The sequence below is a fragment of the Dermochelys coriacea genome, chromosome 3, assembly GCF_009764565.3.
Source record: "Dermochelys coriacea isolate rDerCor1 chromosome 3, rDerCor1.pri.v4, whole genome shotgun sequence".
NCBI classification, from domain to species: domain Eukaryota; kingdom Metazoa; phylum Chordata; order Testudines; family Dermochelyidae; genus Dermochelys; species Dermochelys coriacea.
Genome location: NC_050070.1, coordinates 510329 through 523927, shown reverse-complemented (window position 1 = coordinate 523927; position 13599 = coordinate 510329). Strand labels below are relative to the sequence as shown.

Below are 13599 nucleotides of genomic sequence, written 5' to 3'. Positions count from 1 at the left end.
AGTCATGAATAGTACTCTGGACTTCACAGGGGAGACCAGAAGACTGTAACCATGAGGATCTCTGCATGGCAACAATGGAAACCACGGTTCTAGCAGCTGAGTCTACCACGTCCAGCGCAGCCCTTCAGTGATGTTCTCAGTACTAGTCTGCCCTCGTTCACCAGGGAAGAGAACTTCTGCTTTGCAGTCTCAGGAAGCAGTTCTTAGAACTTCTCCATGGAACTCCATACATTAAAATAATAGAATCAAAGAATTGTGGGACTGGAAGGGACTTCATGAAGTCATCTAGACCTGTCTCCTGCCCTCAAGGCAGGACTAAGTATTATCTAGATCATCCGTGACAGGGGTTTGTCATAAGGCCCCAGCAGAGCCTGCTCGTTGGCAATTCAAAGCTTCAATCCTATAGTTGAATAAATGTTCCTGCCAAACAAGTCCAATCTCTTTGAATCGGGGGGTGACAGCCTGATGCCCCATCACTCTCTCTCATTAGCTGCTGTAACAACTAAGGAACCTGGAGATGGGTGGGAATAAAGATATTCAAAGTCTTGGGAGGGCACATAGTGCTTCTGCTCTGCTCTATTTGAGGTGGGAGGCAATGAAGATGGGGTCTGCCATAGCAACTTTACAGATGCCAATATTGCCTCATTAATTGGCAGTCCCATCCTAGAGGGACCTGCCATTGATCAAACATCAATCAGGTGAGATGAGGACTCCCTGACCGCCTCGACTTGCAGCCACCCTCCCACACAATTCCTGATAAGCTTTAAAATCATCACGAAGGGTGAAGTTGCCTCTGAGGAAACCGCCTTGTCCAGAGAGGAGAAGGAGGAAGCCAAGACTGGACATGGTTGAATTTCTTCTACAGGCTGTTCCTCTGCTTTCAACGCCTCTTCTTGATGCTTGGTCCTGAGCCCAGTACTGGACATGGGATGGGGCAGCTTGGTGCAAGGAGTTCCCCCCCGAGATGAGGGCACTGAGTAGGCACGACGAGGGGAGGATCTAGAAGTTGGGGGGAAAACCCAGGGATTCCAACAAGCCACCGATAAAGGCCTGGTCCCCAGTGACCTCCTGGCCAGAGTTCCACAGTAATGCCCACGGTAGGGTTACGCTGGTGGGTGGAGAGGGAGGAGAGAGGGTGGATCTGCGGGATTCCGAGAGAGTTCAAGGGCAACAGGGGCAGCCGCAGCAGTGCATCCTCGTGGCCCAATTCCCCAGCAGCAAGTGTCCTCATGGCCCAATTCCACAGTGCTAGATTTGAAGGGGCAGAAGTTGGTGCCGAGGGAGAAGAACCTTCAGCTAGAGAAACAGAAGCTGAAGAATTGCAAGAGGCAGTGACAGCATGAACTGAATTTGGAGAAGCAGAGGAGCAAGAGGTTCCATAGAGGAGTATGTGTGGAGAGATCATGAGAAGCCAATTCCCCAGGGAATCTATGTACCAACTTGCCAAACAGACAGAGTGAATATTGGGGACTATGAACAAATCCAAAAGGCTCTACTGCTTAAGTTTGACTGGAAACCTGAGGCTTATAGGGAAAGGTTTCAGGGTGTACAAATGACTCAGGATGTGACGTATACAATAGCTACCACCCTGATGGGAGGAGATGTCCACAAATGAGGTAAAGGTGCAGATGTTGCTACATTGGAACATTTATATGGCCTAGTTGGGTTAGAGCAACTCTGTGAGATATGTCCCCATGAGCTTAAATGTGGTTAGTGGAGAGGAAGCCTGAGGATCTGTGTAGTCCAGACCAATTGGTGTCAGAAGTTGTGGACAGTAGGTCCAGATATGAAAAGACAATAGGTCCAGAGGGGACTGACCTAAGCATGGGTCATATAGAGTCTCAGAATTTAAAGCCAGAAGCGACCACTAGATTATGTAATTTGACCACCTGAATATCACGTCACCAACCACCACCCAGCAAAGGCACACTAAACCCAACAACCCAAATGAGACCAAAGTATTACAGCCCACAGGAGACTAGACAATCATAGAATCGTAGGACTGGAAAGGACCTCAAGAGGTCTTCTAGTCCAGTCCCCTGCACTCAAAGCAGGACTAAGTATTGTCTAGACCAGGGGTTCTCAAACTTCATTGCACTGTGACCCCTTTCTGACAACAAAAATTACTACATGACCCCAGGAGGGGGGACCAAAGTCTGAGTCCACCTGAGCCCCGCCACCTTGGATGGGAGGGCCAAAGCCAAAGGGCTTCAGCCCCAGGCAGGGGGCCTGTAACCTGAGCCCCACCGCCTAGCACTGAAGCCCTCAGGCTTCGGCTTTGGCCTTGGTGGGGCTCAGGCTTCGGCTTCAGACCCAGGCTTCAGCAGGTCTAAGCCAGCCCTGGTGACCCCATTAAAATGGGCTTGTGACCTATTTTGGGGTCCTGACCCACAGTTTGAGAACCGTTGATCTAGACGATCCCTGACAGGTGTTTGTCTAACCTGATCTTAAAAATCTTTAATGATGGAGATTCCACAGCCTCCCCAGGTAATTTATTCCAGTGCTTAACCACCCTGACAGCTAGGAAGTTTCTCCTAATGTCCAACCTAAACCTCCCTTCCTGCAATTTAAGCCCATCGCTTCTTGTCCTATCCGCAGAAGTTAAGGAGAACAATTTTTCTCCTTCCTTGTAACAACCTTTTATGTACTTGAAACTCTAATCATGTCCCCCCTCAGTCATAGTGGATCACAAGCTAAATATGAGTGAACAGTGGAACACTGTTGCAAAAAAAGCAAACATCATTCTGGGATGTATTAGCAGGAGCATTGGAAGCAAAACATGAGAAGTAATTCTTCCGCTCTACTCTGCGCTAATTAGGCCTCAACTGGAGTATTGTGTCCAGTTCTGGGCACCACATTTCAGGAAAGATATGAACAAATTGGAGAAAGTCCAGAGAAGAGCAACACAAATGATTAAAGGTCTAGAAAACATGACCTACGAGGGAGATTGAAAAAATTGGGTTTGTTCAGTCTGGAGAAGAGAAGACTGAGAGGGGACATGAAAACAGTTTTCAAGTACATAAAAGGTTGTTACGAGAACAAGGGAGAAAAATTTTTCTCCTTAACCTCTGAAGACAGGACAAGAAGCAATAGGCTTAAATTGCAGCAAGGGCGGTTTAGGTTGAACATTAGGAAAAATGTCCTGTCGGAGTGGTAAAGAGCTGAAATAAATTACTTAGGGAGGTTGTGGAATCTCCATCATTGGAGATTTTTAAGAGCAGATTAGACAAACACCTGTAAGAGATGGTCTAGAGATAATACTTAGTCTCGCCTTGAGTGCAGGGGATTGGATTAGAAGACCTCTCGAGGTCCCTTCAGTCCTACGATTCTATGACTCTGTGTCCACCCTGCTAGTGACAAACTCACAAAATCTGAGGGAGGGTGTGAAACTGTTCTGTATTGTGTTATGAAACCTGTGCTGTAAGAATCTTTGAAATGCCTGGGAGGAGAGCTACCAAGGGGGTGGGAAATCAATTTTGGCATCCATGAATAACAACTGTGGTTTGAACTTCCCAGGTCTCTCTCGAAAGGAAAAGATGTGACAAAATGGGAATTTCTATACTATTTTATGAGCATATTGTTGGCACGCAGCATGCAGTGTTGTTGTAGCCATGTTGTATCCAGCATATTAGCGAGACAAGGGGGGTGAGGTAATATCTTTTACTGGACCAGCTTCTGTTGGTGAGAAAGACAAGCTCTCAAGCTACACTTGCTAAACAAACTGTTCCACCTTGTATTTAGCTGTGACACTCTGAGTACTATTGCCAGACCTGAAGAAGAGCTGTGCATAAGCTTGAAAGCATGTCTCTTTCACCAACAGAAGTGGGGTCCAATAAAAGATATTACCTCACCCCCCTTGTCTCTCTATGTGGGGACTTACTGGACTAAGGATTGCTAGCCAGTGGGTGTGAAAGGGCTGAAAACCTGCTCGTGGGGCAGAGACAGAGACTTGAGATGTTTGTGTCACGTAACTGTCTGGGGTGGGAGGAATGGATTGTTAAAAGGTGTGACGTTATTGACATGAACTGTGACCGTAAAGATCATTGTTGCAACCAAGGTCCTATAGTTGCACCAAATCTTATACAAAAGAGGTCTATAGAAGAAAGATGTCTATAGAAAGGTTTCAGAGTAGCAGCCATGTTAGTCTGTATCCGCAAAAAGAAAAGGAGGACTTGTGGCACCTTAGAGGCTAACAAATGTATTTGAGCATAAGCTTTTTGTGAAGCTCACTTCCTCGGATGCATTCAGTGGAAAATACAGTGGGGAGATTTATATATACAGAGAACATGAAACAATGGGTGTTACCATACACACTGTAACAAGAGTGATCAGGTAAGGTGAGCTATTACCAGCAGGAGAGCAGGGGGGAAAAAACCTTTTGTAGTGATAATCAAGGTGGGCCATTTCCAGCAGTTGACAAGAATGTGTGAGGAATGGGGTGGGGGGGGGAATAAACATGGGGAAATAGTTTTACTTTGTGTAATGACCCATCCACTCCCTGTCTTTATTCAAGCCTAAGTTAATTGTATCCAGTTTGCAAATTAATTCCAATTCAGCAGTCTCTTATTGGAGTCTGTTTTTGAAATTTTTTTGTTGAAGAATCATCAAGGATTCAAGAATCATCAAGGATCTACAACCTATCCTGAAGGACGACCCATCACCCTCACAGATCTTGGGAGACAGGCCAGTCCTTGCTTACAGACAGCCCCCCCAACCTGAAGCAAATACTCACAAGCAACCACACAACAGAACCACTAACCCAGGAACCTATCCTTGCAACAAGGCCCGTTGCCAACTCTGTCCACATATCTATTCAGGGGACACCATCATAGGGCCTAATCACATCAGCCACACTATCAGAGGCTCATTCATCTGCACATCTACCAATGTGATATATGCCATCATGTGCCAGCAATGCCCCTCTGCCATGTACATTGGCCAAACTGGACAGTCTCTACGTAAAAGAATAAATGGATACAAATCAGACGTCAAGAATTATAACATTCAAAAACCAGTCGGAGAACACTTCAATCTCTTTGGTCACTCGATTACAGACCTAAAAGTGGCAATTCTTCAACAAAAAAACTTCAGACTCCAACGAGAGACTGCTGAATAAGTAGGGATAAGGAGGTTTTAGTACCGTTATACAAGGCACTGGTGAGACCTCACCTAGAATACTGTGTGCAGTTCTGGTCTCCCATGTTTAAAAAGGATGAATTCAAACTGGAGCAGGTACAGAGAAGGGCTACTAGGATGATCCGAGGAATGGAAAACTTGTCTTATGAAAGGAGACTTAAGGAGCTGGGCTTGTTTAGCCTAACTAAAAGAAGGTTGAGGGGAGATATGATTGCTCTCTATAAATATATCAGAGGGATAAATATAGGAGAGGGAAAGGAATTATTTAAGCTCAGCACCAATGTGGACACAAGAACAAATGGGTATAAACTGGCCACCAGGAAGTTTAGACTTGAAATCAGACGAAGGTTTTTAACCATCAGAGGAGTGAAGTTTTGGAATAACCTTCCAAGGGAAGCAGTGGGGGCAAAAGATCTATCTGGTTTTAAGATTCTACTCGATAAGTTTATGGAGGAGATGGTATGATGGGATAATGGGATTTTGGTAAGTAATTGATCTTTAAATATTCAGGGTAAATAGGCCAAATCCCCTGAGATGGGATATTAGATGGATGGGATCTGATTTACTATAGAAAACTCTTTCCTGGGTATCTGGCTGGTGAATCTTGCCCATGTGCTCCGGGTTTGGCTGATTGCCATGTTTGGGGTCGGGAGGGAGTTTTCCTCCAGGGCAGATTGGAGAGGCCCTGGAGGTTTTTTTGCCTTCCTCTGTAGCATGGGGCATGGTTGACTGGAGGGAGGCTTCTCTGCTCCTTGAAGTTTTGAACCATGATTTGAGGACTTCAATAGCTCAGACATGGGTGAGGTTTTTCATAGGAGTGGGTGGGTGACATTCTGTGGCCTGCGCTGTGCAGGAGGTCGGACTAGATGATCAGAGTGGTCCCTTCCGACCTTAGTATCTATGAATCTATGAATTGGAATTAATTTGCAAACTGGATACAATTAACTTAGGCTTGAATAAAGACTGGGAGTGGATGGGTCATTAGCATTGCCTGCAAAAAGATGAATCATTCATGGACATATGACTTGCCCAGGGGGCTACAAACTCCATCTTGTTGCTGTGATTTTGCACAGAAGAACAAAGGGGTTTCCGCCCACAAGAGGGAGAATATAAAAGGCCCTGGAAGCCCCTCCATTTTTGTCTTCAGCTGACTCAAGAAATGGCCTCTCCAACCCGAAGAGATGCCTGAAAGAAACTGGAACAAAGGACAGTAACTACAAGGGTGTGAGTGATTGCTAGACCCAGACTAGGAAGGAGTCCAGTCTGTGAAAGAAGCTTACTGGAACATCTCTGGGGGTGAGATTTCATCTACAATCAGTTTCTTACTGTATTAGGCTTAGACTTGCGTGTTCTATTTTATTTTGCTTGGTAATTCACTTTGTTCTGACTGTTATTACTTGGAACCACTTAAATCCTATTTTTTATATTTAATAAAATCACTTTTTGCTTATTAATTAACCCAGAGCAAGTAATTAATACCTGGGGGAGCAAACAGCTGTGCATCTCTCTCTATCAGTGTTATAGAGGGCAGACAATTTATGAGTTTACCCTGTATAAGCTTTATACGGAATAAAACAGATTTATTTGGGGTTTGGATCTTATTGAGAGCTGGGTGTCTGGGTGCTAGAGACAGGAGCCCTTCTTAAGCTGTTTTCAGTTAAGTCTGCAGCTTTGGGGTGCATGGTTCAGACCCTGAGTCTCTGTTGGAGCAGACTGGCGTGTCTGGCTCAACAGGCAGGGCTCTGGAGGCCTAAACTGGCAGAGAAAATGGGCTCAGAGGTAGTCTCAGAACATCAGGTGACAGTCCCTAGGGGGTTTCTGTAATCTAACCCATCGCAAAAGGACTGTCTGAAACCAACCCACATCAACAGAAGATCCGGAAAGACAAAGAGAGCCCCAGGGACTGAACAACTGACCCCTATTTATGGGAAACTGACAAAGAGACAGAGGGGGAGGGCCAACAAATGGATTCCACGTCTGCTTGGCTTTGTGGTGTGCTGGCTTGACCAGGCTGGACTACGTCTATGCAAACTTAAGGACTTTTTGACGCTGCTTTCCAGCTGACTAATCCTGCTCTGTTTTGAAATAGCTGCCTGGTGTCACTGCTAACACCTGAGGAGGTGCATTGGTCCCTGAAGATTGTATGAGTCTCTGTAATCTGTCTCAGGTGGATTCATTGGGCAGGAATCACAGTGTGAAACAGTAGTGCTGGAGCCCAGAGGCTCAGTTTAGGAGATGTGGCGGCCGCGTGGCCTTCCCTTAAGGAAAAGAAGGACTCTTGGGGGTCTGCAGGGGTTCCTCCAAGGGACTGCTTAAAAACGGGGCAGAGCACAGATCCTGTGGATCTGAGACAAAATGAAAGAGGCTTTTGAAGCCCATTTCATAGGTAGGCAGGATATTATGTGTGAAGGGCCAAATTTAATAGAGGGTGACAGGAACAAGGGGAAACAGTAGGGTTGCCAACAATACAAAGACTACACCTAGTAGAGAAACTGGAATGCATTAATGGCAGAAAGCAACCTGTACAGGAAATGTATCCACACATCTTCCCAGGGCCAGGACTGCTGTCAGGGGAGTTCAAAAGAAAACTGGTGCCTTTAGTGACTCCCTTTGCTCTCACAGCCCCACACCACATCTCCACACCCTGCTAGCAAAAGTCAAAGAATTCAAGAGAAAGGAAGATATGGGGGTTTCCCAGACAGAAGAACCCACCGACTGGCGTGCGAGAATGGTTGGAGTATTAAAAGCCCAATGGCAAAATCCAGATTTGCATGGACTTTACACAATAAAATAAACATGTGCAGAGAAAGAAAAGACACATGCTTCCTGCAATTGACCAGACATTAGAGATTAATTTATCCCTGCGGCAGGTACTTCAGAAACAGATGCTCTCCAAAATCCATGAGGGACACTAAGGTATAAACAAGTGCAAGGTATTTGCACAACAATTGGATGGTCTCTGAGAAGGCAAATTCAGACCTTAGTAGAAGGCTGTGAGATATGTAACAAGGAAAGAAAACAATCGCCAGAGCCACTGCTCTCTACAAAGCTACATGACAGACCATGGCAGTGGGTAGCGACAGTTTTTCTGGAAAGGACACATACATTATTGTAGCTGATTGACTTGGCTATCCTTACACAGAATTCATCAGCACAATCATCCAGAAACTAAAGTCAATATCTGCAAGACAGGGAGTTTCTGAAGTCCTCATGTCTGATAATGGGCCTCAATTCACCTCTGAAACATCCCTAGCGTTTGCACAGGACTTCGATTTTGAAAGTCATACTAGTAGTCCACATTACCCCAAGAGCAATGGGGAGATGGAGAGGTCAGTGCAGACATTACAAAGACTTCTGCAAATACCAGTGGACCCACAAAAAGGACTCCTGGCATATCAGTCAACACTGTTTGCCTCTGGGCTACCTCCGGCAGAACTTCTGATGCAGACAGTGACGGAGGCTTTTACCTGTGGCACTGACTCAGCTCAAACCTCAGTGGCCTGACCTGAAGGAATTTTGAGAATGGGATGCTGAAATAAACATTCGGCAGCAGCAAAACTTGAATGTTTGGCATAGAACAAAAGCAGGGCCTGGACTGAGACCAGCAACAAAGTTCAGCTTAAAGGCTTGCAGACATTTGGAACGTGGCAGAAACTCCCAGATCCTACCGAGAGACGATTCCAAGAAGACTTCTCTGGAGGAACTGGCTCCATCTTCAATATTTCCCAATCCAACAGAGGATCAGGACCCTGCAGGTACTCTGTGAGGACGTGAGAGCCTCTCTTAAGAACTCCACATCCAAACTCAACAGAAATGAGAACACAGTCTGGATGTGTGGCCACATCCCCTCCACAACTTGATCTTTAGAATACTGCTCAGGACTATTTAAATGCAATTGAAAAGGGGACATATTTGTGTAAACAGTTTTAAGGAATGTTCAGTGTATTTTGAATTACTGTGTGTAAATTCTCTGGTTATTAATTTAAGTTTTAATGTTTTATTATAAAGAAAGGAAGGTGTGGAGGAGTTACAGAGCTTCTATTCTCCACGAGAATTATAGCAAAAGTGAAAGTGATGTATTTTTACTATTTCTTGCAACATGACTTACACGCCAGCAGCATAGGGGAGACTACACTATTGACCCAATAAAGAGGAAAGAAACAATGTGAAAGGAGCAGACAGACCAAATATACAACATTAGAACAGTGCACAACCCGACTGGGAGACCAAAGCATCTTTGGAGGGAAGGTAGGAAAAGTTGTGCAAGATGTGGCAAGATACCAAGCCACAGGTGGCAACAACCAGCAAAAGAAGCACAATATAGGAGATGCCACAAAATAAGCACAACATTTTGGATGTGTTGTAGTGGGCAGCTCAAAAAACATAGGAAAGAACTTCCTGGTAGAGACTTCTCCGGATGTTGCATATGTCTCCTCACACGACATCAACGAATGAGACCCCCACTCCCGTATCTCAGGGAAAAGGTCACAGCCAATTAATCAGATCTCAGCCCCCACTCCCCAGGGCAAACCCCATAGCCAATGAACGAGCCCCACCCCCGCAGGGCAAACCCCACAGCCAACAACAGACCCCCAACTCCCTTCGCTTACCTGCTCTAGGAAGATCATCTCTGCCAGCTTGTAATTCTTCTCCAGCATGGCCAGGCGGGCACGCACTTGGTAATAATCTGTGCCGTCCCCACCCTATAAACACACACAAACATTTCAGAAGAGCTGGGGGACATGGCACTGGGCATGGTGCAAGAGAGGTGGCTGTGGGAGGCCAGCAACTGACACCCTGTGAGGGAGGCAGCCGTAGGAAGGGGGCTCTGGGCGCCCCGTGAGGGAGGCAGCCAGGGGAGCACACTGGACACCCCATGAGGGAGGAAGATGGGGGGCATTCTGGGCACCTCATGAGGGAGGCAGCTGGGGGGGCACTCTGGGCACACATGAGGGAGGCAGCCAGGGGGGCGCTCTGGGCACCCCATGAGGGAGGAAGATAGGGAGGCACTCTGGGCACCCTGTGAGGGAAGCAGCCGGGGGTGGGGGGCGCTCTGGGCACTCCGTGAGGGAGGCAGCCGGGGAAAGGGGGTGCTCTGGGCACCCCGTGAGGGAGGCAGCCGGGGAAGGGGGGCGCTCTGGGCACCCCGTGAGGGAGGCAGCTGGGGGAGGGGAGCTGGGAGGCCTGGGTGAAGGACAGTGTGAGCAATTCCCACATGGCTCAGGGTCTCCAGAGACCCCTGCCAGGCCAGTGTGATTGGCTGCACACTCTCCATGCCAGGGGATGTAGGTGTGGTGCACGCACTCACACACGCTGCTGCACAGCAGAAATGAAGTTTGACTCACGTATTCTTTGGCCACCTGGTCGGCAATCTCATTGATTTCATGGAGGAATCGCGCCTTTGACACGTGGCCCAGCGCTGAGAAGCATCTGGGGAGAGTGAGGAGGGCGGAGTCACCAGCAGTATGGGCTGCCAAGCATATACTTGGGCTTTCATCTGCCCTCAGACCCAGAAGGCGAGGCGAGGGTTCAGAACACTGGGGCAGGTAGTCACAACGAAGTAAGGCCAAGCCATAACACAGTCTGACTCCACAGGAGGGAGCTTGAGCCCCATGCTCTGCCTGTTTTCCACCCCCACAGGGCCATGAGCTCTGCTCTGCAGGAGAGAGCGCCAGCCATGTGCACTGTCCACATTATGATCTATAGCAGAGCTATGCTACACGGGATGTGTCCCCCACCTCTGCCCCAGGGCCTAGGATGATAAGATGGAGCCAGCTCCTGGGATGGAGAACACCGGGCACCCCACTGCAGGAACTCTGGCTCACAAGTAGCATTGAAAGGCACAAGATCCAGTTCCCCTTGGCTAAAACCTGGGCCACTGGGATTGGGCCTTTAGGGGCAAGAAACTCCCAGAAGGAAAGGTACCAGGGGGTATTTGGTTCCTCTCTCTACCTCTCAGCAATGTGCAACTGCTTGGCCTCCAGGGCCAGTCTGCTTAGGGTCTTCCACATGGCTTCGGTCTCTGTGGACATTTCCAGCGTCTCCAAGAATGCTGCTGCCCTGGGGAGAGGAGGATTTGCAGCACATTAGAGAAGAGGGAGGTGGGTTACCATGTTACCCTGCAGCCAGGATGAGGGCAGGTCACTGTGAGGTCTTGGGGCTGAGCAGCCCTTTAGCTGGGTCTGTCCGAGGAGTGTCTGACGTTCTTTTCCACTTTGGAAAATGCTGATGGATTTTGTTCCACACAATCACCACCCTTCGCTTGTTCTGGCCACAGACAGGGCTCTAGCTGGTGCTATATTAACTGCTCAGTCCCTGTCCTGCATGTCACTCCAGAGGCCCCGAAGCCCATCCAGCCCTGCCACCCACCCTCTAGCTGAGTCTGAAACCAACTCCCTCATGCAAGAACAGGCTGTGGGCAGCTCAAAGAGCCCCATCTGCTGGGCCACTCTGGGGATCCGTTGAAAAGCATCGCAGGTCTGCGGAGGGCAGTGACAGGGGAAGCCTGAGGATGGCACACCAGGGCTAGCCGTTTCTTGCTGCTTATAATAGTCACAGACGCATCCCGCTGTTACTCCTCTGGCTACAGCAGGGAAATCCTGTCCCCCCTGAACTCCCAGTGACTTCACTGGGGCCAGTGTCTCATACAGCGAGCCTCTGGGTGCTGAGAACTAGGCTGGCTCTTTTCAACCATTTGGCAAGAAGCACAAAGAAGTGCCATGTTTTACCTCAGAAGCAGCTCAATACCGCACCACCCCCTCAAACCTACCTCCCACTGTTATGCAAACAGAGGAGCCAAGGTGCAGTTCCAGCCCCACAGGTCCACAGAGCCCCACAGATGGCGTCTGCATCCATTCACAGGTCCATGTGGACTCAAGAGGCTTTTGCAGAGCTTTCCATCTCTGAAGAGACCTGACATATGCACGCAGTCTGGAACAGGCCCTCACACACATGGCTCAGAACCTGCACTCGTCCCTTTGCACAGGTTTAAGAACATAAGAACGGCCAGACTGGGTCAGAGCAAAGTTCCATCCAGCCCAGTATCCTGTCTTCCCACAGTGGCCAGTGCCAGGTGCCCCAGAGGGAATGAACAGAACAGGGAATCATCAAGTGATCCATCTCCTGTCCTCATTCCCAGCTTCTGGCAAAGAGAGGCACCATCCCTGCCCATCCTGGCTAATAACCATTGATGGATCTATCCTCCAGGAACTTATCTAGTTCTTTTTGAACCCTGTTATAGTCTTGGCCTTCACAACATCCTCTGGCAGAATTCCACAGGTTAACTGTGCATTGTGTGATGAAATACTTCCTTTTTTTGTTTTAAATCTGCCGCCTATTAATTTCATTGGGAGCCCCTGGTTCTTGTGTTATGAGAAGGAGTAAATAACACTTCCGTATTCTCTGTCTCCACACCCGTTGTGATTTTATAGATCTCTATCATATCCCGCCTTAGTCGTCTCACATCTATTAGCACATACTCATGCTCTGGCTGTGCTCTCATATTTGCACACATATCCTAGGACATCACACCTGGCTACTGCACTCCCTTCTGCTACTTATATTGGGCTCAGGGAAGTCTAGGCAGATTCATTCTGTAAGCTGCCACACCACTCACAGCTCCTGGCTCCGCTCCCCTCCAGCTCTCTGGGGATTTTCTCTCGCTGTCTGGGACCCTCTTCTTCCCTTGAACGAAGCTGGCACCATGTCTGGTGGCTATCCTCAGACATTGGTCCTGCTTTGAGCAGGGGGTTGGACTAGATGACCTCCTGAGGTCCCTTCCAACCCTGATATTCTATGATTCTATGATCTCCCTCCTGCCCACGCCATTCTGTTCAGTGGCCAGTTGCCCTGTCCCCCACAAATCGCACCGTCTGGGCCGGATGGCTCCCTCACGCCTGCTCTCCCTCACTTCCACCCACCCTTTAGCTTCCTTGTGAACTCCATTGTCCACCGCACCCTGGGTCACTGGCTGCCAGGACTCACCTGCTATAGTCCCCATCATCAATGGCTGTTCCAAACTCAATGAGCCCCTCGTCCAGCGTGTAGGACACCGTGTTCACCCCTTCTGCCACTATTACCTCAGTCTTCCCATTGTTCCGCTCCAGGTTCACGATATCCCCCTGAAAAAGCCCCAGACACCTCAGCACCTCCAATCTCAGCTCCCATTCCACCTTCCACTGTGTGCGGGGAGAGGGCCGGGGGCCACTGGGACAGCTCTGCCTTTGTCTCCTACAGGTAGATGAGCTCAGCAGAACTGACCCCCACTAGGCACTTGGGCTAACCCCACCGTCACAAGCAGAACTAAAAGAAAGGCCATTTCGCCCAGTGAGCTCCCCCACTTCATCCGCCCACTTTCTGCTCTCTCCATCCCCTCCTGCCCCCACAGCTTTCAGGAGGGTCAGACCCCAGGCTTCCTCCTGTTCCCCTTTCAAAGCACCCCCCATCTGTTCTCGCTGCATAAAA

The 13599-nt window shown here is 48.5% G+C and overlaps 1 protein-coding gene across 3 annotated transcripts in view; it reads right to left on the bottom strand.

Annotated features, from left to right (window-relative positions):
* IFT172 (intraflagellar transport 172) overlaps window positions 1–13599 on the bottom strand; it is a 154257-nt gene that overhangs the window by 61208 nt on the left and 79450 nt on the right. For all 3 annotated transcript variants that reach the window (XM_038397429.2, XM_043509919.1, XM_038397430.2), the window contains 4 exons: window positions 13120–13256; window positions 11089–11196; window positions 10482–10566; window positions 9747–9839 (listed from right to left, as the gene is read on the bottom strand). In XM_038397429.2, coding sequence (XP_038253357.1) covers window positions 9747–9839; window positions 10482–10566; window positions 11089–11196; window positions 13120–13256 — 423 coding nt within the window. The remainder of the gene's footprint in view (window positions 1–9746; window positions 9840–10481; window positions 10567–11088; window positions 11197–13119; window positions 13257–13599) is intronic.